General features: G+C 41.2%; 1 protein-coding gene across 2 annotated transcripts; it reads right to left on the reverse strand.

The window, feature by feature from the left end:
* Nucleotides 1-27,134, reverse strand: NEDD1 (NEDD1 gamma-tubulin ring complex targeting factor). 2 transcript variants are annotated; one of them, XM_080971995.1, is made up of 16 exons: nt 26,891-27,134; nt 24,696-24,769; nt 24,176-24,322; nt 19,719-19,813; nt 16,331-16,447; nt 14,601-14,741; nt 11,441-11,670; nt 10,089-10,290; nt 9,336-9,525; nt 6,837-6,962; nt 6,451-6,498; nt 5,934-6,157; nt 5,274-5,421; nt 4,643-4,799; nt 1,731-1,797; nt 1-921 (listed from the first exon to the last, which is right to left on the reverse strand). In XM_080971995.1, exons 3-16 carry the CDS (start codon nt 24,312-24,314, stop codon nt 817-819), a joined length of 1,989 nt encoding a protein of 662 aa, XP_080828121.1. In that variant the 5' UTR covers nt 24,315-24,322; nt 24,696-24,769; nt 26,891-27,134; the 3' UTR covers nt 1-816. The 2 variants fall into 2 exon arrangements, with proteins under 2 accessions (XP_080828121.1, XP_080828122.1); XM_080971996.1 differs by lacking the exon at nt 24,696-24,769.
* Nucleotides 27,135-27,934: the final 800 nt, after the last annotated feature.

A 27,934-nucleotide genomic window follows, 5' to 3' on the forward strand; every position in this document is an offset into this window, starting at 1 on the left:
TAGGAATATGAGTTTGATTATCTGCTCTTGACTAGTCATACAATGGTAAATATATCTTTTCCAACCACAACTGCAGACTGGGTAAAAACACAGATGTTCTTATGACTCTTAGGACTGCGCTGGACCTGTGCTAAAAAGAGAGCTTGAGGACCAAGCTGAAAGTCAGAAACAGAGGACTGGGATTAGTCAAGCATGTTTATGCAACTTCACAAATTGTTTATTCAGTCGGAACAAATTATCAGTACGCCATTAAATTATGTAAATATGCAACTCAGTTGTAACAAAAATCTAAGATTGCATTCTACACCTACAAAGTAACATTTATAGGAAAAAGTCAGTAGCAAAAGAGCATATACAATAAAAACTGCATGTGAAACATTTATGTTTTTTCTAGCCAAAGGAAACAAAACCAAGACATTGTCATAGAAGTCTTCATTGCAAAAAAAATAACTGAAATGCATAATAAATTTATCAGAACAAAGCAATTCTTATACAAAATACATTTCCTATTTAGTTTCCCTTTATAAAAAGGCACTTTGTTTATAGCTAAAATTGATTAATACTCTTGTTAAGCCTCTCTTTATAACCAATGTATTTCAAGTTTTCCATAAAAACCCTTTGATATAAACATTATTAGTGCATATTTTTGTATTAATCAGTTAACTATTGCCTTTTCTATTTTAAAATAAGGTTCTTTAGTGCTGGAAAAAACACTGAGTTTACACATACTACTTAAGTGTCAGACATATGACATCAGTGTGCCATAGCACAATTTAAAAAAAATCAACTCATTTTCCTTGCATGAACACGGACTTTTTAGAAGTGGGCTTGCAATCTTTTATTTTCCTCACGTAATCTCTCAATTTCAGCTACTAAGCCGTCGTTTACAGAATATCTTTCAAGTAAGGCATGCATTTCATTCTAGAGGGGAAAAGAACAGAACATTGCATTACTAGAGAAAAAGATTTTCAAACCCGACTATGCATTTTTATATAGAATACTAATGTTGGAATCAAGGTGGTCAGAAGATATTGGCCCCAGTTCACATGCCATAGCAAGCCACAGGCTGAAATAAACTCTGGTTTACTGTGATTGAGCAGTATGCTCATATATGCTACTCAACTGCACCCACCTTGTTCCTCCTTCCCCACCCCTTTGCAAAACCACACAGAGTAGCTGGCTTAGCATTACATGTGAACAAGTGCTCATTGGTTATCTCTCTCCAAACTACAAGAAGAAACATTCTCTGGTTTGTGTCTAACATTGGCAAAGTGTGGGTGCAACTGAGCAGTGTACATGGTAAACAATAGTTTTTCACACTATGGCTTATTGTGACATGCAAACTCAGCCACTGTAATTTTTCCACAGAAAGATATCCACCCATCCATCCCCTTTGAAAATTTGAAGTCAATCACCAAGAATGTAGGAAGTCTGTCTCAAGCACTACTTTCTCAGCAAAGCAATCTAGTTTCCCTTCCACCCCAAGTATGTGATATTACACTCATCAGACAGTACTATTCTGTGCCCAGCTTTTAAGAAACAACAGATTGCAAGTTAGTTTGCAGTGTCACTTAGCAAAAATTATAGTATTCCAAACCTAGCAAACTGAGGTTCTCAATAATCTCACTGCTCTGTCTAGGATCTTAAGATGAACAAGCAATCCAGAGTAGGGTTTTCAGCTGAAATGCTTTTAAAACATCTGCACATTTCTGTATATATTTTATACATACCAGCTGCACATGAAATTGTTTGATCATCTCCACTTGCAAATTCACAATGTCACGATGGCAGGCTTCCCTGAAGGAACAAATACCATGCACCTTCAATTCCTGTTCGCAAGTTTACCCATTTCTCTTTGGTTCTTAAATTAAAGGTGATTTTCAGGACAAGACTAAACATCTTATCCTACTCCACCCTAAATTCAACAATAATGCGTATCTTTATCGGAGCCCACAATAACTAATCTGACATTAGGGAAAGCATAGCTCCTTCGTAGCAATTAATTTCTAGTACAGTGGTACCTCGGGTTAAGAACTTAATTTGTTCTACAGGTCCGTTCTTAACCTGAAACTGTTCTTAACCTGAAGCACCACTTTAGCTAATGGGGCCTGCCACTGCCGCTGCGCCATTTCTGTTCTCATCCTGAAGTAAATTTCTTAACCCGAGGTACTACTTTCAGGTTAGCGGAGTCTGTAACCTGAAGTGTCTGTAACCCGAGGTACCACTGTTCTGGATTCTTAATGAGTCATAGGATCACAGAATTATAGAGTTCAAAGTGACCCCAAGGGTCATCTAATCATCTAAGGTTAAGGGCACAATTGAAATATCTGATATTTTATTATTTTTGATGCACCAGCTATGGTCTGGTGCAGCAGAGAGGCCCATATTGGACTCAGTGCCACAGCTTGCCAGTAGCTAGACTGGCTTGATAGCCAGTAGATTCTTGAGTAGCTCAGCTCCACCCCAATCCTGCCTCGAAACACCCCATTTCAGAGATTTGCACCAGCTGCCACTAGTAACTTCCATCCACCCACAATTTACAAGGGAGCACATGGAACGTCCATGGTTGGGTAGAGGCACCATCAACTTAAATGCCTTCCAGCATAACAGATCAGGGGTTTGGGTTACCACTCAGTAATGCCATAGACTCTGTTTGCTATAGACTATGGTAAATGGAATAGAGACAAACTTTGGAAGTGAAGGACAAAGTATTAGAACCCCCTCCTCCCTCTGCTTTTTTTTACAAGTCACTCCTTCTAGCCAAGAGGCAATGGCCAGTTTCACAACACCAGGTGCAAGCAGAATGCTCTGCTATAAGCAAAAGCTAAACAAGGCTAGGAATAAGAACAGAAAAGGAGAAGTCTGATGACAACCCAAGTAGTATTAGTCAACCAATACTGAAAATGTACTATTTCAGATTCCAGGAAATGAAACACACTGAATGTTTTTTTGCCATAAAATTTATTTTATTATAAATTGGGAAAATGTAATTGCTCCAGATGCACATTGGAACAGATTCCAGCAAACATTCTTCATTTACAATAAAAGCTTCATGATATGTGCCTACAGATGCACCTGTAAACTGTTGCTCTGTGGCAGATTGTATTTACTCGAGATGAAGAGAATCTAAGCCATTTTCTGGCTGTTTAAAATGTGCAAGAGCAGCACACTCCAGGGGCTTTGTGAATTAACTTACCAACTTCTTGAATTAATTCATACAAAAGTTTGATTACGTCCTGATTGAGTTGTACTACAACAGCACACTGAAATGTGGTGGGTTTTTTGCTCATAAACAAGTAACAAGGCTAAAAAAAGTGATGTCATAGAACGTCACAATGACAAGAGAAGCACTTAAGACACAAATCCAGAGCTAACCCCACTGCTTTCTTAAAACCACTCAAAGACAATTAGCTTTCCTGGGGCAGAAAGAATGCTGAAGTGTATATTTGGTAGATATATTAATTTGATCTATTTCTGATGTGATGCTGAAATGCCAGCCAATTTTATAGCACCCTGCTAACCTTTTCTTTTTTAAGTCCGAGTTGCAGAGGCCCATGCCACCCACAGACTATGAAGAATGAAGCCAGTAATTTGGAGCATTCATATTCACCACAGGGTTGTTGTCAAAACAGCATACCGTATTTTTCGCCCTATAGGACGCACTTTTTCCCCTCCAAAAATGAAGGGGAAATGTGTGTGCGTCCTATGGGGCGAATACAGGCTTTCGCTGAAGCCTGGAGAGCGAGAGGGGTCGGTGCGCACTGACCCCTCTCGCTCTCCAGGCTTCAGGAAGCTCTGCGCAACCCTCGGGAGCCCGGCACCAAGCTGCGCCAGGCTCCGGAGCTGCCTGCGCTCCCGGGCTCCGCGCAGCCCTGCGCAACCCTCGGGAGCCCGGCGCCAAGCCGCGCCGGGCTCCGGAGGGTTGCGCAGAGCTGCCTGCATTCCGAAGCCTCGGGCACGCTGAAGAGCGTGCCCGGGCTTCGCGCAGCTCTCTGCAAGCCTGGGGAGACCGGCGCGGCTCCCTAGGCTTGCGGATAGCAGGCTGTTCTGGGGGCTGGGGTCAGGGGAAGCTCGGGCTTCCCCCACGCCAGCCCCGTGCCTGGGTGGGAAATAAATTTTTTTTTCTTTATTCCCCCCCCCCCAAAAAAAACTAGGTGCGTCCTATAGGGCAGTGCATCCTATGGGGCAAAAAATACGGTACTTGAGGCAGGCTTGCAATGCAGCCCAGAGTTAATACTGCAGGTCAGAGGAAGGGAGAGGCTGGTTCAGAGTCTGCCAAAATTCTCCCATACCTCTCAGGTTGCAGCAAAGGTCACCTTATCCTCTCAAACCTCATCCCTGGCCAAATCTAGTCCTTGACTGCATGAAGCTCATGCTCTATTGACTTGCATGGGAACTGGACACACTTTTAAATATTCATAAATAAAGATGATGTTCCTTAAGACAGACCCAAGCTAGAGCTGAGATTAGTGCCTTTGATGTATCTTCTGTTTCTTCACACACATACCCTCAGCCACAAGTAACCCACACACTCCAGAGATACACTGCAACATCTCGTTGTCGGGCTCCGCTAAAGTTATTAGTTTGCTCAGGCTTTATAAACCGATAACTACAGTCAAAGTGTCGATACAACTCAACTTACCTGAAGTTATCCAGAGTTTCTTGTATCATATTCTGAATGAAATGAATTTGAACGGATGATAAAGGTGCATTCAATCTGCTGCTTCCAAGAGTGTCTGCTATTTTTTCCGATAGCGAATTGGCAACTCCAGCAGTAACCGAAGAAGTTATCTTTGAAGCTATGCAAAGTAAAGTATGAGCATTTCATTTTAACTTGGGGCAAGAAAAGGGGACCCAAAAAGATACAGACAACTGCTATATAAACAGGCAAGACGGGCGCACCACAGCACACAAGTCACATTATTTCTAATCCCCACCTATATTTATTAAATGAAAACGTAAGTTCTTGACTGTTCATAAGTGCTGGGATTTAAGAATTTAAAAGCAGGCGCATGACTGGAAATGTGATTGAAGTGCTGGAGTGATTGAAGACCATTCCCGGGAAAATTACACAAACTAATTGCCAGAGTACACCATGCGCACAAAGACAGAAACATTAGATTATGCTACATTTTTATTCAGTAGTACATCATAAATTTTATATATTAAAAAAATATTTAGAGACTGTTGTACTCCCATTACATTCACCTAGGATGCCAAGTCATTAACCAGTTGATTATGTTCCATAACAGAAAGGTGAGATTTAGACCTACTTGCTGAGGTAGGACCGTTCACTGGCGATTCATAGGTCAGTTGTGCCTGAAGGTTCTTAATAAGTCTCTCTCGGGGATCAGGACTCCTGATTATGTTGGCCAACGGGGAGGTATTCATATTTGTAAACTCAGAGCTGGAGGAACTCAACTTTGTACAGAAGGGGGAAAATAAATGTGAAAGCCAACACAGCCCCACAAATATAAACATGTCTTGCCTGATAAGTAGTACACTCAGTCATGTGCTGGGCCCTTTGGGACAATCAAAATCAGCACTATCTAGCAACAACAAAAGCTGTTTAAAGATGGGAGAAAGCTTATTATCTCAATCCACCCCAAGCTGCAGCTTCTAGGAGTCACAGGTGAGAGGTGAGTGCAGAGTGGAGACCAAAGGTAGATAAACTACCCCAGAAGAAGCATGACGTGTCCCCTGCCGGAAGCACTATCCCTCTCCCAACACCCCAAAACTGAAAGGGGGTGGGGGGATTTGCATGCATTATGGTGCTCCTAATCTCATGACTATGGTTAGGAAGCAAACAGCCCACGCCTAGAAGGCACTACTATCCAACATGTGCATGTTTCTATGCAGCAAAAAGCAGAAACAGCAAACAAAACTGCAAGGCGGACAGCTCAAGTCACAGGCAATTAGAATTACAGCATTACCTGTTTGAAATGTTCTCTGGACTCTTGTCTTCCATGATTAGTTTTCTTAGCATCAACATCTGGATTCTCATCATCCTCTTTGATAGGAGAGCCAACAAATATATTAAGTGGACTAGAATGCACTACTTGTGGGCCAGATCCTACTGGATTTTTTCTTACAGGCAATGCAGTGCTGAACTGGGAAAGAAAATCCAGACTGGAAAGGTAAGGTTGAAAATCCATACCTAGAATGAAAGGCAAAGTCACACACTTGTGTATTTTTTAATATTTTAGTCATTTCATTTCCATACCACTTTATATTTTAAAGGATTATATATTTGTACTGTTTGAACCAAGAATGTTTCCTGAACACAGGTTTAGCATGCACAGTGTAGCAAATATTACACCCCACGCCCCAGTTTGTTTTTACTTACCTTCATTTATTGCTACTTATTCTGATTTCCTGTAGCATTAAACCAATTTAGTGTCAGGCTGGGCCCTCAAGAGATACTAAAAATGTACTACAGTAAGTGCTTACCATCACTCTTTCCGGGAACATCTTCACTTGTTTTACAAACTGCAACATCTATAGGACAAAGCAATAAATACTGACTGTAAAAAGGGAGGGAAATCCTATACAGGTAGAATCTGAGTAACAGCTCTACCTGATCTTTTGTTCAAACAGTAAACAATTACTGCTTAATTTTTTTAATACAACAGGCATGGTTTGGGGATTATCACTGACCACTATCTAAAAAGGCACCTTATTAATTTGGCTATAATATTTTTTTTTATTTTAACAGCATATGCTCCATATAGGATGGGCATGACTGCGATAATTAAGGGTCTTAACTGCAGGATGTAATAGGATGGAGTCCTTTCCAGCACATGTATCTATACAATCTTTTTCCAATGTCAACTTACCATCTCGAAGTGGAGAGAACAAGTCACCTAAACTATTTCTCCCCAAATCATCAGCTGGATTAGAAGTATTCCCATGATCAATTTCTTTGGAAGGAATTACATCCAAACTGCAGCTGCGTGGGAATCCTAGAAGAGGAACACATCCATTTTCCTGAATAAGAGAGTCATTTTAAATGACAAATTAAGCTTACTTCACAAAATCTATTAGACACCAGCACTTTCTAGTTCCATAAGCAACATAAATGTTTATGCATAGAAGAGTCCTACAGGAAGAACAAGACAAGTTCAATATAGTTCAGCCTGGGTATTTAAGCACCCTAAAAGAAGCTTTAAAAAGGTAGAAGGCTGCCAATAAATAAACTGGAAACAAGTCCCATAGGAACCAATAGAATTTGGTTCTGAGGGAAGATGTCAAGGATTTGGAAAGAAGTAAAAGCTACTGCCATTATCAATAAGCCTCTGACAACAGGTCTAGCAAACACACTAAGGTACAACAAAACCTGTTGTCTTATCACATTAACTGTGTGGACAATAAAATTACTCAGCAGCACCCTATCCTCCAAAACTGCGATAAGAGGATTCCGCCTTAAGCTTTAATGCTAGCAATACCTAGCAATAAAGATAGCTTTACTTCAATTTGGCACCCAAAGTGCTTGACAGAACTCCCACTCACATTTCCACAAGGAGGTGAACAGGTATGAACTCCATTCATCAAGACAGATTAAGCTGTCAGCTTGAGCTTAGTGAGAAAGCATCACACTTAATTGAATGTTTTATATGTACCGAAAAGGATCACAACATACAGATATTTTTTAATGTTTTTATAAAATAGTTAAGATCTAGAATCATGTTCTTCATCTTTATTTCAGTCACTTGTGCAGTGGTCTGGAAAAAACATTAAGTCAATCGCTAGCAACGATGAATGAACACATGGCTTGAGCTTTCCAAGTCTGTATTCTGGGTGCCCTTTGGGATGAACTCTGCCAAGAGAAGGATAGGAAGAGTATAACCCTGGTCCTCTTGGACCCCTCAGTGGCTTTCAGTATTATCAACCATGGTGTCCTTCTGAATAAGCTGTCTGGTTCAGTGTTGGAAATACTGTCTCACAGTGGTTCTACTGATACCTGGATAGCTGATTCCAAAAAGTGGTGCTAGAGGGGGCAGGATATTGCTGTACCCATTGCCAATTATGCTATGGGCTCCACAGGGATATTTTTATCCCCATGCTATTTAACATCTACAGTAAATGACTCAAATAGATAATCCAGAGGTGAGGACTGAGGCATCACCAACAGGTGTACAACATGCAGTTTTCTCTCTCCTTTTCAACTAATCCAGGTGAGGCAGTGGGTGTGCTGAGCCAATACCTGGGTATGGGAATGGAGCCAGGTTGCTTAGATGATCTTCTCCAACCATATATGCCTGCTTGGACCCTAAGAGACCCTTCTCTGAATGCACCCCACCAAATGAGAGGAAGTGGGTGGCTACTGTGAGTATCTTAAATAAAGGAGAGTAATAGTATGACTGGCACCCCAGTTGCGGAATATCATCTACAGAGGTGGTGGTAATAATAAATAATAATAATAATAATAATAATAATAATAATAATAATAATTGTATTATTTATACCCCGCCCATCTGGCTGAGTTTCCCCAGCCACTCTGGGCGGCTACCAACAGAACATTAAACACAGAATAAAACTTCAAACATTAAAAACTTCCATAAATAGGGCTGCCTTCAGATGTCTTCTAAAAGCCAGACAGTTGTTTATTTCCTTGACATCTGATGGGAGGGCACTCCATAGGGCAGGTCCCACTACCGACAAGGCCCTCTGCCTAGTTCCCTGTAACTTCACTTCTCGCAGTGAGGGAACCGCCAGAAGGCCCTCGGCGCTGGACCTCAGGTCACAGTGTTGAGCTTCTTTTTGGCACCAGGTGAAGACCTTATTTTCTCAGTACTTTGGTCTGCAACATTTTGGGCCTGGGGGCACTTTTTAGAGATCTAGAACACTATTGTGGATACTTCAAAATGCCCTTTTCACAGAAGAAAAACTGGCAGTGTTTAAAATCTCCCCACTCCAACCCCAAAACCAACAAAACAGACCAAAAGAGCAGGTGCCATGATCTAAACAACCCTTCCCCCCCAAAAAAAAAAAAAAAAAAAACATTTGGAGGAGCAGGAGGCCTTTGCAGGCACCAAACAGGGTGGCTGAATGCACCCACATATACCACACTGGGGAGCTCAGCTTTAGACTTTGGGTGCTCCTGTTTTCTCTGTTGCTGGGTTTATTCCAATATTATTATAACTTGGTTTTAATTTTCTCTATATTGCATTTTTATATTTTAAGAATTTGGTTTTTTTAAAATGTATACCACCCAATAAATACTATAAGTAAAGACATAAAATAAAGGACCAATTAAGCAATTCTTAAAATGGCAACAATTGGTATTTTCGTATTTCCCTCCTTCATGATTCTCACAAGTGCTGGCATCTTTTTACCAGATTTATCCTGAATGGCATCAGCTCCTTTAACTTCAGCTGTTGGCAAGGATGGGGACAGGAACGTGGCAGGCATGTTAGGAGTAACGTTTTTGATCATGCCAGCATTCTGAATCCCTCCAGTATTGCTTGTTGTTTTGACATCAGATCTTTTGCAGGCCTGCTTAGTTAAGGATGACTTAAGGCTAGACTGAAACAGAAATAAGTTAGTCAGAAGTGCTCTACTCTGAAGGGGAAAAGGACAGTCAAGTACTGAGTTACAACTTTCTTCTAATGCTGCTTCCGATAGGACTCTAATCCCAAAAATAGCAGACACCATTTATAATACAGTCGTACCTCTACTTACGTATCCCTACGGATACGTAAACTTTGGGTTGCGAATGCTGCAAACCCGGAAGTGTATACGTCCGGGTTTCACCATGAGCGCATGCACAGAAGCAGCACCTCTGGATACGGACTTTTCAGGTTGCAAATGGACCCCCATAACAAATTAAGTTCATATCTGAAGGGTCCACTGTATTGGAAGGGGGGGGACAGAGCACTCAAATAGATGTGTGTTAACTACACACAACCATCAAGCTTTGAAAAAAGGATCAGGTGTATACAATTCTAACTACAATTACAATAGAAAAGTGATACAGACCTTAGCACAAACATGCCATCTTGTGTGCTTTGGCATATATTGATCATAATTAGGCACATTTTATTTCCGTTTTAACCTACACTTATACACTAAATGCACAAGACATTTACCCTTGAAAAGCTGTTAGAGCACTGTAGTGTTATGCATTTCACAGAGGTTTTGTGAGCACTGACTGATTTCACAGGTGCGGACAGTTTTCTTAGGTCATAATGGTATATCTTTCCACGAGAAGATCCAACCACCAAAGAAGTTCCTTCAGGCATGAATTCTACTGCAGTTAAAGGAGATTCTGCTACTAAAGTCTTCAGCTGCCTTTTTTGTGATGAAGAAACATGTTGAACACCCGAGAAGGGGGGGGGGGGGAAGAAAGGACAGCCACAATTTTACTTACAGTTTCCAAAATAATAGTTATTTTTCATTAACTCTTCACTTAGCTGTTGGCCAGGTTAGACTAAAAGGTAGTGTCTGGCCCAATATTACTCAGTGGGCTTCACTGCCAAGCTAAGACTTAAACCCAAAGCCAACACTATCTATTATACCACACTGTAATTTTAGTTCTGCTTATTTCCCAATGTTATGTTTAAGTTAATACAATACATAAAGCTACATTCTTCAAGCAGATACACACATTCCCAGCTGCTAATGGATATCCCCTCTCCTCAAACGTGACAAGAATTCAAGTGTGTAGGTAGGATGGAAACTGCCAGTGTCAAACAGCTCCCTGTGGGACTATCCCCCTTTCAAGTGTCCTCTTGTTCTTTGGAGGACTCAGGGCTCCCTCTGCTTTGGATGCCCAGGCCAAGGAAGGCAGAAGGAATACCCGCAATGAGTACATCCAGCCCAATGAAGAATTCTGGAGATCTTGAGAGCTTGCTCCCTTATTTGCAAACTTTGGTTGGTCCTACTAAAGGTATTGCTCAACAGTGGGTTTTGGCATTTTCCCTGTGGCTCATATATTGGCTCTGCAGATGCAATAAAGAGACTTTTGCAAACTATAACCATTAAAATGTCAAAATGTCTCAATTTTAGACACCTCTCATGAAACGTGTGTGTACCAAATAAGAAAGCTTTCAAGTCAAGCAGAAGGACTCCATCAGTTTTAATACAATTCAGTAACTAAGACAACCACACACAAATTGCTTTCCACCATTAAGAAGCACACTCCAAATATTACTTTCACAAAACCAAACCTTATGGCACGTTAAAAGTTCCACACCTAACCATTTTTGTGAAGAAATGCTAAATGTTCCAGTTGCCTCAATCAATTAAAAGGAGACCAAATCAAGCCTCAGTAGACTGGCTTTATTTTTATTTGTTGATCAGCAGTGCTTCACAAAATATATTGAAGGAATGGGTTTCCAAACCCCCCCATTTTTTTAGTATGCCATAAATTCCTTTTTATACCACTGAAAAGCACACAGAATTCTGTCGTCAGATAATATTCTGACAAAGGTATACATACTTTTTACTTGTGGTGTCATAGAGAATGATTCTTTTATCCAGACCTACAGTTACAAGTAGCAGCTCACTGATGGGAGAAAAACAGATTTCATAGGCCGGAGCTTTATGAGCACTTTCGAAGTTATGATATGGGGCTTGACTGTTGACATCCCACAGAGTTACAGCCCCACTGTCGGAAACACTACCCAATAATGCTTTCTTAAAGGGAGAATATTTCAAGTGCCGAATGGGCTGAAAAAGAAAGAAAACACATTTGCATATGTTAAAAGTGATGCTTTGCCAATGCATATATTTAAACTACAGTACCTGTGTACATTTTTTTAAAAACCTCTTTGCTAATTAGTTGGCAAGAGGCTGTACCACTGGAATCCTAGTACTAGCCTTACCTTCAAATGCAGCAGTATCATCACTTACTTACACAGCTTTTAGGTCTTTGCCATCCTTAACACCCAGTTACCATAGGTGAAATCTGGCAATAAAGCCTAATCTATTGGGGGAGCAGGGAATTGGAGGGGGGAAACAGCATACCCCTGCTGCTCGTTTTGTGGTACAGTGGCAGTTTAAGCACATTATAACAAAACAGCGCGTGACTGTCTTTGCAGCAGGAGCAGTCATAAAAATATATTTTAAAATGGGATGAGCACAAAAGTATTTGTGAAAAAATCAGCCCCCAATTTCGATTCATCTCTATGAAGTGCTCATGCAGTGCTGCTCCCCACCACAAAAGAGATTGAATTTGACATGGTATCTAGTGGTGAGAAACAGAAAAAGTAACACCTAGAAACCCTTTAAGTGAGCATCAGCACTGATACATCTTTATTACAAGAACAGCCATTTCAGATGTTTAGTCAGCAAGTCTGCCATCTAGGCCTCACTGGAGTGACATGCAATTAAAATTTAACAACTTTTCCAAGCTCGGCATTTTTGCAGTAACAATAGAAACTTGAATCCTGACAAAGTGCCAAGCTTTTTAAGTCTCAACCATTAAGAGTTTTCAAGAGTGGAGCTGTGATTCAACAAGATACTTTAGACCTGAAACTGATGGAATAATGGGCTTTAAGTTGAGTGCATTCTTTGTTACTGTTAAGACTTTAAATAACTGTCCTAATTTCAAATCCATGACAATCTACTTTCAAAAACAATCCTTATGGGTTCCTTAATGTATTAGGCTTTTAGCACGCTCTGAATTTACATTTTAAAACAATGCAACACGCAAAAGGCACAGGAATATAGGCAATAATAAGAAAACTTTTATTTGCCTTTCCTCACTCCTCTCCCACAAGCCCCTTTGACGTGGTCTTTGTAGATAGGAAAATATGTATCTTTGAGGAATCTGCTGCAGCTTCTCTCCATCCCCATGAAAGACTAACAAAGAAACATGTACCAACCAAGCCAGGTGATGACTATCAGGTATTTAAACTTCCAAAATAGATGTGAGAAAAAGAGAATGCCTGTTTAAGAAGTCTGTTTAAACAATATTTAGAACAGGCCCTCTCTCTTGAATTAGGGGCAGGGGGAAAGCACCCAGGTTGCAGAAAAAAATTAAGCCACCCACTTTATGTCTCTTCCAAGGCTTTTCTAGCTTTTCAAACCCACTGCTTCCATTTGCCTCTCTCTTTCTTTTGTCTCGCATGACAGTTAAGTAAAATAACTCACTCAGGAAAAGAAATGTATAAACAGGTGGTAGTCAGAAAGAAATGAGATATTTTAATGCTTCTAACATTATCCCATACAAATAAAGGATTGCATTGTTTTCATTAGTGCTATATGGTTTATGTAATAGGCAATATTTAAACCCTGTTTTGCTATTCTACCATAAACCTTCACTGTAAATTACATTGCTCCCTATATTTTACATTAATATTCCTCAAGGTTTAAAGAGCAACCCAATCTTTCCTCAGCAGCATGTAGTGAAAAGCTACAAATGGCAAAGTAAATAGCAGGAAATAACAGTCAATGCAACTCAGCTGTAAGGTTTTCAGCATCTTATCACTGCAACTCAGATCCTCCTCCTCCACCACCACCACCACCCTGCTTTCATTGCTTTGGTCTTTAACTCACAGCACGTTGTCCATCAATAACTGTCAGAGAGAGTTTCCCAAATAAGCCACACATAAAGCACAGCTATGACAACTTTATTAGCTCTGCAACGAGGTGGCTTTTTAAAAAAGAGCAAACTGACTATTAAGAAGAAGTTTGCATCAATATAACTGATGGATGATAACAATGAATCAAAAACAGAGCTTTTGAAAACTTGGCTTTTGCTTCCAATGAATACAATGCTACCATTTGCAACCCTCAGTATGTGTGACACTTAACTTGTCCAACCTGCTAGAAATTCTAATAAGAAAACCCAAGCACATTCATTAAAAAAAAAATTTTATAGCTTTGCAACATCAGCACTGAAATGTGGCTGTGACCAAGCTGTGCCAGCAATAAAACTATTCAAGGAGACAGCAAGGAGAAATGCAACCAGGCCCACGTTCACATTAATAGTTACTTGAGTTTTAAAATCTCAGATATTAACACTGCTATAAGCTGTTCTGAACCAATGGGAAAGAACAGGATATAAGTAAATTTATTTACTTATTTATTTTTAAAATCAAGAACAGGAGTAAAGGTTTCACCCTTAAAGTCCTATTTCCTTGCAAGGACTTGCAAGTCTATCCCGACTCCGATAACCCATTTTGCCATGACACATAAGTTCAATCAGATGTGCAGAAGATGATCAAGAGGTTGTGCCACATGAAAAGACCCAGTTCCACAGCAATCCACTGTGTAGCATGGACAAAGGTTCTACATCAGGGATAGAGGAACTGCTTGTACAGTATACCACAGAAGTGGAAGGTTGGGAGGTGGGGTTGGGCAGCTCAAGTTCAATACGCAAGTTTAGCATGGGCTTCCTGAAATGCCAACAGCCAAATGCTATGCATTGTTACTCGGGGGGGGGGGGGGGAGTTTCACTGTATTCAACGTGACTTACTACCAGGTAAGTGTGCACAGGATTGCAGCCCAAGTATGGAAGTTATTGGGGGTACAGAACAATTATCTGGTGGAGAGACAACTGGGTATAAATCTAATTGCAAATGGTTAGACCCAACCATCACTTGTATGACACACTGCTGCTGAACCATTGGAACCACATTCCACAGACACTTTACCTGACTGCTGCCAAAGCCAAATGGAGTGCTGGATAAATTCGTAGTAAGACTATGCAGAATAATTTCACCACTCATAGACCCCGAAGCAATATAGCAATCATTCCAATTAAATGTTACAGAAGTTATTTCATCTCTGTGATCCTAAAGAAGATAAGAAAATGCAAATATTAGTCAGTTGCAATTGGTTTTCTTGTTTTTAAACAGGTAGTTATCCTTTTAACCTCTCTTGTTCTGTCAGGTTTAAAGTAATACAAGTATTCAGGCCACACGGAATAATCCAGCTTTGTCTCTCTCACACTTTTAGGGCTTCACAAAGCAGCAGCTGACAGTGGACCTAGCTAACTTCCATGTGTTTGGTTATATTCTATTCCAGAAGCCTATCAGTTAAAAAGTTCATATTTAGATTTGTAACTGGCTCAGTCTCCAAAGGTTGGTATCAAAAATTAAAAGACCCAGCAGGACTAAGACCCTGACCTGCACATCTAAGGGGGAAAGGCACAACTTTGTACAATGGGAAGATGGGCTAATCCCACAAATGAATCCCCCTCATCAAGAATTGAATTGTTTCAATTGATTTTAATCTAGCATGTCTATATTGTTGCCACCTGCCCTGGGACCTTCTGCTGCAGGTCGGGTATGAAATCCAACAGACTGACAACTCTGGCAATGAAAAGCCAGCACATCAGGCAAAGCCTAGCCTAATCCAATGTTCCCCCTAACATGCAACTCCTTCACATGGTAGAGTATTCAAACTTGCAATAGCTAAACAGCTTGAGGCCACTGTCATCTGAAGGATCACCATCTCCCATATGATCAAGCCAAAAATCACCCAGAGATCTAATCTCCCATCTGCCTACCCCTATTCTACAGTGATAGAAGTAGTGTTTTTAATAATAATGTATCCGTAGAAACATTCATTCATATAGAGTTCATGTATTCAAAAGTTTCCCGGATTCAGTATACACAAAATGCTATTCCAATATAGCACAGTTACATCAACTGTTTCTCCAACACATACAATTTTTGTTCAGCTATTTACCTAAGAACTGTCAGTCTTCCAGATAATCCTACATTTGCATACATATAAATGTCAAAGCATTATGTTTTCAGATAAAAGCTAGTTATTTAAGAGGAGCTTTATTGCCATTTGGCAACTATAAAGCTAGAAATCCTAAAATTAGCATTGAAACTAAATTCCATAATTATGGTGGCATAGGTAGACAGGGATTATCAACAGATTAAAAGGATTAACTGATTAAAAAAACAGAAAACTGTAGAAAATCACATTCAGGTTTGTTAACCGGTACGAAGCCAGAGTTCCCCATTTCAAACACAACGGAAGACTGGCTTAATACAAGCAAGGAGCTTCGCACTGAAGGCAGCACACAACAAGAGAAGTGGAGGGGCAAGAGAAGTGGAGGGAGTGGAGTGCTCAGCCAACACTCATTGCCAACTTCACATAACATGGTTTCTGAAGACTCAAATAATCACTCAGAGATACAATGTAATAAAATGACAGCTTGAAAATATTCCTTATATTCCAACACAGTCCACAAAGCCTGCTGCTAGCACAGACACCTATGGTGATAGGGATTAAAAATTTTGAGTTGAAATTTGGGCTTTAAAGATCAGACCCCAAAGCTACTAGAGGGTTTGTTTTGAGAGGGGGTATTTTTTCAGAGTCATATTTAATAGACAAATAGATAAAACAGGAAGTGTTTTTGTCTTACCTTAAGAGCTCGGTGAAGTTTTCTGAACTTTAAATCCCATATGTTAACAGTGCTATCCGCACCTCCACTTGCAATATACATTGAATTAGAACTCAAACTTATACAGGTTTGTTTTGCCTGGTTAGGGGGGGAATAAAAAGGGGGGAAATCAACATAGTATCATTTGGGGGCCCTTACAGTAAAGTAGAATATGTTGTTGTTGTTGTTAAATGTGTATAGTTCTACTCATGGAATCCCTAACCAAACCCAGAGAAAGGTACAGTATTGAGGAAGCGAATTTCACCAATTCGTCTTTTCCCCTGCAGTCTCCAAAAAATCAGTCCAGAATGTTGGGAGACCCTCTGGAAGAATGTGGAAGTGGGCGTGACAATGGGAATCTAGAAAAACCACTTCCCATTTCCTCCAGCAGAAGCCTCTGCCTCCCATTCAAGAAATGGGCACTCTGTATTCAACCTGAGTTGGCAATCAAGGTCCATAAAAACCAATATTCTTATCCGGCTGTTTAATTTGGCAGGGTTCTAAAGCATGTGAGGAGGCTATGAATTGTCGGGCAGGGTCTCCAATTCAGACATTCTGTGATGGGGATGAAGCAGAGGCAGCGAGGCCAGTGAGCACAGACCCACTCTTCCCTCTGTGGGATTCATATTATGTTCAGGACTGAGTGCCTCAATGAAGTTTTGTTGTGCAAGTCAATGAAATATAGAGCACTCTATAGCCCTGTTTCTTGTTGCCCCTTATGTGATTAATACTACTGAAGGGTACAGCAGGGCCATGCCTTCTAGACTTCCCCATGCCTTCTAGACTTCCCTACTGTGACTCCTTCCCATCACCCAGCCTTGCTGACCTCCATACGCTGGAGGGAAATGCCTGAAGCCGTGAGCCTGCAATACATGCAAAGGTGCCCTGTGCAATTCAGAACCCTGAATATGTGGCAGAGCAAGTGGCTGGGGGTGACCCAACTCTCCCCATGACTGTTGATCATGTGAATATTAATCAAGAGGTAAAAGGGCAAATGCTCTTCATCAAATACCGGTTAGAGAAAATGAAATTAGGGGAAAGTGGAAAAGAGGAATTCACCATGTTTAATTTGCAAACAGCATGCTCCAAAAGCTAACATACATAAAAAACAGATTCTACAATATTCCTTTTATGATTTTCTTTATCCCCAAGGGTGAGCAAGTATTGGCAAGATGTTGGAACAGGGACTTAAGCATCATGAGAATTAATATGCAGTTACTTGTCTGCTTGCTTATTTAAGAGTGTATGCTACTTTGGGGTGGGAGGGCGTGGGGAATTTGGGGTGGCCAATCAAAGAACCGGCAGGTTGCTTGCCTGAGGTAGTATATATCGACTAGCCAATACTAAACTTAACACTGTTGAGGCATCACTCACTCACTCCTTCCTCTGCACATTTCAAACTGTCTTCCAAGTTTTCACATTGATACAAAGCTCCTTGAATTGAAAGCCCATGTTTGCATATAGGCACCTTTTAAAAACTTTTGTATAAAACTGAGATCATTGTACATGTGACAAAAAAGATCACAACTAACATAACGATCTGAAGAACAATGGTGAGAGTGTTGATTTCTTATTTAAAGCTTAGAGAGAGCATTTTATCAGTCTAAGGCCCTATATCACCACAAACCAGAGGGCAGGAATGTTCTGTTGTTAATAATGGGCCGAGAACAGAAATTTATGTTCAGCAATGTATCAAAAGATCTCTCTTAAGACTCCCAGCCATGTTCATTAATGCATGTCTGGGTTTCATTAAAAGTGGCTGCAATACAGCTAACAAAAGCCAATCAATACAAATACATTTTATGCACACCATATCACCTTATTCAGACACAACACTAAACAGTGATTTAACTTTATGAGAAACAGGTACAATGAGCCTCTTGTAATCCCTCTCTAGTACAGCTGTGTGGAATTTAGTATCTTTCACTTCCATTTTAGATTGACTGCAACTATCCATGATGTCCAAAGCCAGACAAACTGTGGCTAAGCTACAAGGCTGGTTTGTTTCAACTAAGCATAAGTGAGATTAGCCACAATTTGTTTAGGTTCAGCAGACAAGTTAAAAGGAAATTAATATGAAACACAAAAATCCTCCTCTTCGTCATGCTGGAAAAGAGCCAAGGGGGAACTCAAGAGCTAATGTTCACTGCAGCTCCTCCATGTAATGCTAAAAGCAGGCACAGGCAAACTTGGCCCTCCAGATGTTTTGGGACTACAATTCCCACCATCCCTGACCACTAGTCCTGTTAGCTAGGGATGATGGGAGTTGTAGTTCCAAAACATCTGGAGGGCTGAGTTTGCCTATGCCTGCGCTAAAGCATGGTTTAGAACAGGAGGAGTGCTGTCTTGTAGTCCTCTGGATTACAACTTCCATCATCTCTCACCATTGGCAATGATGGCTGAGGATGCTGAGAATTGGGAGTGCAACAACATCTGGAGAGTCACAGATTAGTCACCCCTGCTTTAGAGTTGCATCCAAACGAAGCCAGCCTTTGTGGTCCTCACTCAAAGTTGTTAGCAAGCTATATTCTTTTTAGAATGGCAAATAAAAGTCTCTCACTTCCGATTTCTTCCCAGTTTCCAGCCCAGCCCCAGTGAATACCTGAAATACCATTTTCCCTTTTTATTAATTTCCAGATTTTGTTCAGACAACATGTAACCCGCTTGCAAGTTAGCAATGTGCACTTATAAAATTGCACTGCAATTTGGTCAATGAACATATGCACTCAGCAGCCTACAAGGGGAGTAAAATGACATGTACCAAAGTCAGTTAGACTTTGGAAATCAGGAAGTCAAATGGAACAAAATGCAAGGCACAGTGAACTCAGTAAACAACAGAGTTGAGCATCCTTTTAACCCCATTAGTTTTAACACTGTACTTGTGGGGTTAGCATTCCAAATTGAAGCATACACAGAGGAATGTCAACTTTAATTTTTAATTTGAGTAGCTCATTATAATACTGTATACAAATTACATGCACAAATGCTCTGGCCGAGGACTGTGTCATGTACGTTTGGTACAACTCCTTGGCTCACACGAGTGTCAATTAAAGCTACAGAGGCAGTAGGCAATATGGCTTGTTTTTCAACTGAAAGCATTTTCCATTAAGACAATGGGACCTTTTGAAGTATTTTTTTTAGGATCACCCTGTGCTCCAGATATATACTTATGTATAACGACATTTTTAAAAATCTGTTATTTTGAAAGAGGGAATAGATGAAGTCTATTCTGTCAATCCCATTGTGTTCAATGGGGTTTACTCCAAGGTAAAGGTGCACTTATCTGCTGAACACAATGGGACTTGCTTCCAAGTAAACATGCAAAAAGTCACACTCTATGGCTCCGAAGAAACAAGTCTGTTTTACTTACCCCTTCAGCTAGCTCAAAGAGTGGAGCTGGTTTACCTTTACCATTTGAAATCACTATTTTATCACCAGCAGCAGAAGCAGTGACCAGAAAATTATCTGAAACAGGTGTCATGGAACATAGCACAAAATTTATATAGTAGCTGAAAAGGGAAAAGTATTAATCCAAGCCCCTTAAGCAACATATGCTAGCATAAAATTAAAAACAGAAAAATGTTGATTCAAGTGTTGTTATATACTATGCAATTTTGTTTAATGAAGAAAAGAAAGCAGAAATGGGAAAACATTCCAGTTTTGAGAGGATTTGTCCTTTCAAGAGATGAACTCCACATTGCATCCATTTAACACAAGTTTATGATTTAAAAAATACTCCTCCAACTGAGAAGTGCAACTTATTCCATGTCCAGTTTGTTCTACTTGCCCACAAATTCTATCCCCATTTCAAAGCAGTATTTGCTGCTAGTATTTTTGTGATAAAAAAATGTGTTTGCAAAAAGTAGTAATCCAATGAATTCTAAAGTTAGCTGTGTTAATGCTAAGCAGTGGAATTGCCAACCACAGATTGGGCATCTGATATCTCCAGATCTTCAGCCCAAGATATTAACACTCAACTGAGTACACGTTCCACAAAATTACATCAAGACATTAAGCCAGAACCTGAACAGCAGTCTGTTGATGTAGAGAATGTTTATTTCTAACACCTCCCCCTTCACTTACATCCACCCACTTCAAACAAACACTATACAAGTGCAATAAAACCAAAGCAGATAAATACCCCTAAGTTTCAGTATCACACTGACTGCCACTGTTGAAATGAGGATGGAATTCCTCCATATAAAACTTGCCAGCTGAAATCTGTACAGGGCTGTTGGTGTTGGTGTTGTTGTTGTTGTTTTTTGCTTCTCTGTTTATTACAAGCCATCATCTGCTTGAGCTATACAGGTGTGCTTTAGAATACTCCCTTGCCCACAAACAAGTGATATGGGTTCCTTTACTTACACCTGCCCCATGCTGCAGCAACACAAATTACATTATAAACAGTTAAACTGCTTAAGATTTTCAGGTATTACCAATCCTTTATTTTAAACAATTGTCGCAAACAATGTGTCAAGGTGGCTTCTCAATGAAAGGTACGGCCTTTAGAAAAGAACAAAAACCTTCTATATGCCTAGGAACTTCTGCAGCCCGCTACTTCAGGTGTGTACAAGGTAACTTTCATCTCTAACATTTAGCTGTCACTTTTAAGCAAAACAGAAAGCGTCTAAAGAGATTTCCTTACTTAGCGCCATAGTACATTAGTACATTGCTTTCCATGCGCTGAAGCTTGTCTAACTCAACACAGGATGACAAGCGGCTGTACCGTTGATCCTGAACAGCCAACAAGATCTACTTAATGGCTCAGACATCCCAAAGTAAACTAAAGCCTTCAGCAATTAGAGGAATAGATGAATTCAAAGCAGCTTCTGCTGTGCTGAATGGCACCTACACACTGCAGGGCAGGGGGAGAAGCAAGAAGATCTAAGTTATTGGGTGACAGCTCTGAAAAAGCACAAGACTCCCTGACACAGAACACAGACTTATCAAAAATGGTATGTACTAGTGTCCCTTCTCAATGATACTATTTATTCTGGGAGATTTTCCTTTGTATGACAGTTGTCAACTCAAGGAAAATTCAAGACCTAGAAAAATTAACACTTCAGTTATCAATATTGGTTTTCTTATATGCCTTTCACTATATGGTCCCAGGTCAAGTTACAACAGTTTTAAAGTAAGTATTGACATAAGTTACACCAAATTACAATCAAGAGGGTATTTTTTACTAATTCTTTTTCAGTAGAAATTACACTGCTAAATTTACTGTAACATCCAAAACCTACCTTCTTACAAACAGAAACATGTTGTGAATGAATAAGAAAGCCAAGCATTATCCAAGCAAACCATTCTTGTGCTTGCCTGTATATAGCCCCATCTGCACTATCCCCTGACATCATTCTAATGATAAACACAGCAGGTAAGGCTCCATCAAACATCTTCTAAGATGCACCCAATCAAATGTGCATGGTCAGAAAGATGTCTATGATACAGAAAAGAATGGTGTAGCTGGTATGAAAACTCACTATCCCTACCTAGGAAGCAGAGGACATTTAGCTACAATGAACTACTGGAATCAGGCATTTTGTATGAAAGCTGAACACCGCCATTAATAAGAGCTGGTTCACACATGCAAGTGAAATCACTTGATTTCTTATCATTTGGGGTAACTTTTAGCTGAACTAAGCTTTTGTTTCTATTAGATGTATATCCTCATCTGGTAAATGGGTTCAGAACGGCTTACAGCATTTTCTAAATGTTAACAGCTCTGTTCCCAAAGGGCTCACAATCTAAAGAAATCTAACAGTTTGGAGCATAAAAGAGGTCAAATAAAATATAAATGACACTGTCGGCATCGCATATATTTTCTAAAAAGCAAACAGAACCATAAATAACCAATCCAATAAGCCACCCAGAAAACAGTACTTTTTTGCCATCTCCTGCCGAATGCCTAATCAATGAAATGATACTGCATTAAGTAAACTGGCTAATGCATAGACTTCAGTCCCAGTTCCTCTGGGGCTCTGCCCAGGAGGGAAATGATTCCTCACTCTGTTCTTGGAAAAAGAAAATAAAAATTCCTTAGGGTTAAGACATGACAGCCAGTGTGGTGCAGTGGTTATAGAGCGTTGGACTATGACCTGGAGACTCAGGTTCAAATCCCCACTCAGCCATGAAGCTCACTGGGTGGCCTTGGGCCAGTCACTGCCTCTCATCCTAACCCACCTCACAGGGTTGTTGTGGGGTTTAAACAAGGAAGTGGAGAACAACGTACACCACCTTGAGCTCCTGGGGAGGGGCGGGGAGTGGATAAAAATACAAAAAACAAATAAAGGTAATCCAAGCACCAAAGTGTTTCAAGCACTGAGGCAATGTGGAAATTCTGTGGCTTGGACTGGTGGCTTGCATACTGTATACTTGTATACTGGTGGCTCATATACACATTGTGATCATGCAACAGTGGGACAGCACTATGGGCACAATGACATGCCAGAGCTTCTGGCCCATAAATGAAGCACCACACGTGCTCATCTATACTTGGAATGCTATAAAACCACAATAAGAAACCACATTTTCAAAAATGGAACATCGTCCAACTAAAATAAGGGGGGAGCCTCTGGACATATGCAGCTTCACTTGCACATAAAAAGGTAAAGGACCCCTGACAGTTAAGTGCAGTCGCAGACGACTCTGGGGTTGCGGTAGGGCCCTCATATTACAGAGCATGGCCATATCTAGCACATCTGGAGAAAAAGCCCTGGCACTGTTTATTTCCTCGTCTTATATCCCTCCTGGAAAGAAGAAACAAATATGCATACTGCCTCAAGAACAAAGACTGTGTAAGGACACTGCATACTCCTCCTTATTAGAGAAGTCAGGGATTCAACCTGGGACCTTCTGTACAGAAAGCACATGTTCTACCACAGTCTTTCCCTTGAACAGTAGAGAAACAATGCAGCACTAATGGCAGCTGCTTCTAGAGGTTGAGAACGAGAATATGTACACGTATACAACCGTTCCTCCTCTGTGTCCTGGAGGAGAGGCATGAAGAGGAACACAAGGGGAGGTATTTATAGCCACCTGTATCCAAGTGAAACCACAAGGAGGAAGATAGTTTAAACCAGGGGTCAGCAACCTAAGGCCCATGGGCCGGAAGCGGCCTGCGGAGGTCGTTTTACTGGCCCCCGAGCCACCCCCGCCCACTCTCACGCTGCACTAAACTGGCGCCGCGCACCACAGGGACTCGCTTTCGCGGCACCAAAAATCACATCTGTGCACATCACATCTGTGCAGACACAGAAACACGCGGGCACACGCGCGATCCGGCCCACAGAGGGATCTCCACGGGACCAATCTGGCCCAGGCAAGATAAACCTTGCTGACCCCTGGTTTAAACTAAGCTGTTATTGAACCAAATTGCCAAGGCAGTCTGTAAGAAGTAAACCAAGTATATTCAAATGGAACATACACCTTTGAAATGCATTCCATTTCCATACTCTGATAAATTCAGCTTTTGGTCTTGAGCACATTTGTTCTCACATATGCTTGTTCACTCTCTCCGGAGGCCAGGGGTATTTGGAATTTTAAAGAACAGAGCTGACTTATTCATATTCTTTCAGTTGTTACAGCACAGATGCTATTTAACGGATGATAGTTTATGAATATGGATGCCCAAAATCCATGTAGATGCTGCTACTATAGGTCATTAATTATATCAATTAAATCTCATTAGCACTGCAAAAGTATCTGTGGCTTGTTTGTTTGTATTAAAGCACAGCTCACTGGCCCCAGAGACAAAACTAAAAATTGCCACTAAACAATGAGTGCTATAGCTCTAGATGTTGTGCCTCATGAAGTGGCAAAGGATACTGTTGCTGCCCCAGCATACAGAGCTAACTGGGTGTGATGAAGTATGGGGACTGAACTGTTCCACTACAGTTATGGATGAAGCGTCCCATATTTTAACATCATCATCTCCCGATGAAGCAAATCGGATGCTTTCCTGCATGGCTGCACCTGTAAGCAAAAAGAAGAAAATGCAGGTGAGATTGGTCATACCTATTAAAAATTATTCTAAATGACAAAATATTCTTTGTTATAATTGGCAGAAGTGTAAAGCTAGGCAGGTTAATACAATAAGTTATGGAAAACATTTGAAGCCCAGACATTTCTTGTTGGTGCTGCCTTATGTTCACAGCTAATTGTTTGAAAATGATCAGATCAATTATGAAAATAAATACCTGTTTTGAAGTTCCATGTGAAACAAAATATAACGTCAAAAGCAATTAAAATCATATGTTGAGATGCATTCTGAATTCATTCTGAATTATGAACATTCCAGGATTTATTTACTCAAGTATTTATTATTATTTACAGCATTTATACCCACCTTTCAGGCAAACAGACTCTCAGAGCAGCTTACAAAATCAGTTCTAAGGCAGGCCCTGCCCTCAGTCATACAATCTAAAAAGACACAACATGTGAGGAAAAAGGAATGGGAGAGAGGAGAGAAGAGAAGAGCAAGCTCTTAAATATTACCATCCTTAAAGCTACAGCCAAGGTCAATGCTGGTTTGTTGGCTGGCTGCCTTATTTATTTAGTTTCTATACTCCTCTTTACCACCAATGACCTTGGATGGTTTACATTAAAAAAACTACAAAACACAACATTAGAAATTAAGAAGAACTAAAATCCATACCAGAATGGGCAGCAGCGGCAGTTACCAAAAACAAGTGCACCCAAAAGCCTTGATGAAGAGGTATGTCTTCATCTGGCAGTGAACTCTATTCAAAAATGTAGGTGCTCTGCTACATTTATGATAGAAGAGTTCCATAGCTGGGGTACCACTATAGAAACAGACCTGTCACAAGCCACAGCCCAATGTAGCACAGCTACTGCAGGATATATACTGAAGGGTATCTTATGTGGATCTTTCCTGTATCAATCTAATTTCCAGACTGTTAAGTCTGTGTTTCAGTAAAAACAAAGAATTGCCAATTTCCAACAATAATTATTCAGGACAAGCCTGGAAAAAAAAATATGTTGGCAAATCACATTTGAATTCTGATGCCTGTCCCACTAAATTGTAAGGCAGCAGACAAGTTCAGAAAGAAAATCCACAAATTATCTGCTCCCCAAGCACCTTATTATAGAATTTCTACCCGCTTGTATTGATTAAACAGATTCAAAGGAGCTTACAAATAACTTTTTTAATTGCATCAATACATAATAAAAACAACCCAACATTTACTAAAACCAGTATATGGTAAGAATAAGAACTTCAGTTGAAAAGCATTAAACTGCTGCTGACATCCACCTTACATAAGGTGATACTGGGCACCAGTTGAAGACCAACAGCCTAGAGTTTATACATAGGGGTAGGAGCATTTATGAAGTTGCCATAGAATTGCTACTTACCACCAGTTAACAGATAAAGTGAAATTGGTGTGTGGGTGTTCACATTCAATATGAGACTACAAATGCCACTCCATTCACAAATGTGATTTTTGTGTGACAAAAAAAATTGGATGGAGCAACACTTATGCTGCTGATGGGGGACAAGCTGCAATGAACATGCTTCTAACCTGCCTGCCTAGCTAGTTGCTCACTCAGGGTCAGGCATTCAGTGGCAGTAACCTAGTTTATTCATTTGCCATAAGCAGGAGGGGAGATTGCAGTTGCACTCAGGCCCTGCTTTCAAGCTTCCCATAAGCATCTGGACCGCCACTGTGACAGCAAGATGCTGAAGTAGACAGGCCTTGGGCCTGATCAACCAGGACTTTTTCTTATGCTAAGAAACAATTTGATTGATATCCTATGCCCTTTTAAAATATGTTGGGGAGGTTATGGGGTTGTTGTTTAAACTATTTTGATTATGTACTTTGTGGTTTTATATTCTGATTTCATCCAGTGAACCGCCCTGAGACCTACGGGTACATATAGGGCAGTATACACCGGCTTTGTAAGAGACACTGTGGCAGTTCAAGAGCCGCTTCTGGTTACACTGGTACCTCAGGTTAAGTACTTAATTCGTTCCGGAGGTCCATACTTAACCTGAAACTGTTCTTAACCTGAGGTACCACTTTAGCTAATGGGGCCTCCTGCTGCCGCTGCGCAGCCGGAGCACGATTTCTGTTCTCATCCTGAAGCAGTTCTTAACCCGACGTACTATTTCTGGGTTAGCGGAGTCTGCAACCTGAAGTGTATGTAACTTGAAGCGTATGTAACCCGAGGTACCACTGTAGTTCCAAGGGCAGCAACCTGGGGCAAAGGAGAAGAGGAGGAGGAGGAGGAGGAGGAGGGCCAGACACCCCCACCCAGTGGCTCCCACCTCTCACTGGGGGCAGATAAAGCTGTTCCAGGTGGGGCAACCAGTTCAAAGGACAAAGGGTCCCTACACCCCTCAAGGCAAAACAAGCGCCCAATCCCAGCCAATCAGGGGCCTCTGTGTCCCAACAGGTGTCAACTCGCCGTAGAGGACCAGAGGGAGAACTCCGCCAGCTGTCAGGTAACCCGCCAGGGACCGCCCCCTCCCCCCAAACCCCCACAACAACAGACATCCCCCCCCCGCCTCCCCTTCCTCACCTCCCCGCTTGGCCGGGACGCCCCGCGTTAAGTCTTCTTTCTACCCCATGCGACTCATTTCCCTGGTCGCTGGGCAGAAGAGCCCCAAACTTTCGAAGCAGCAGCAGCCGCCGCTTTCGGTTTCTTTATTTCGTGAGGCAAAACGGGGCCGCTAGAAGCGGAGCTTCCGCGCTCCTTACAACTTAGCGGCCCGTCCCAACATCCACCGCGAGACTGGGCTCACTCCCCCCCTCCCTCCGCCGGTCAGCGAATTTCGTTTACGGCAGCCGAGGGAGGACAAAAGAGAGAAGGAGCCGCGTTCGCGTTGCCTGGTTGAAGGGGAGAGAGGAAGAAGAAGTGGGCGGGGCTTCCATTCAAACCGAACCGTTGGCCAACGAAGTTGGTGAGGTCACGCGGCGGAGTGTGTTCGTTGTCGTCGTTTCGTCCCGCTGGTTTGAAAAGCGGCGTTGGTGTGACCGGGAGGGTGGCTCGGCCTGGGCTGCTCCCTGGAGACTTCGTGGAAAGCAGCTGGGCTGCTCAGATGTGCTCTTCTGACGCGCTAACAGGAGAATGCCAAAAGTTCATGCCTTTCGATATTAACACTTTATAATGGTTTCATGTCGGTGAAAAGATCCATCATGATGATGAGAGTTAACTGAATTTGTATTGCGCGTCCGGTGCTTTGTTGTCAGGGCCCGGGAATGTTCTCAAACTCCGTCAAGAACTTTCTTGAAAGCTTATGGAACAGTCAAAGGTGTTTGTACTTGGCTATGAATTGTGTTTTTTTACTTTATTTTGACAAGGCTTTAAAAAAAAAAACAAGGCTGGATTATTTATTCCCATGATATGGCATGGTGCAGCATATTAATTTTTCTCAAAAATAATGGTGCCTGAAGGGGGGGGGGAATCAAATGTGATTTATATAAGTGCAGCAAAAATGATTGAGCATAGTGATGGACGCCAAGTTGGAGCACATTAAAAGATAAGACAAATTCATGAAGGATTGAGCTATTCGTAGCTATGAGCCAGTACCCTTCTGAATACCAGTTGCTAGGAATCGCAGGT

The sequence above is a fragment of the Podarcis pityusensis genome, assembly GCF_964106645.2.
Source record: "Podarcis pityusensis genome assembly, chromosome: 10".
Taxonomy (NCBI): Eukaryota; Metazoa; Chordata; class Lepidosauria; order Squamata; family Lacertidae; genus Podarcis; species Podarcis pityusensis.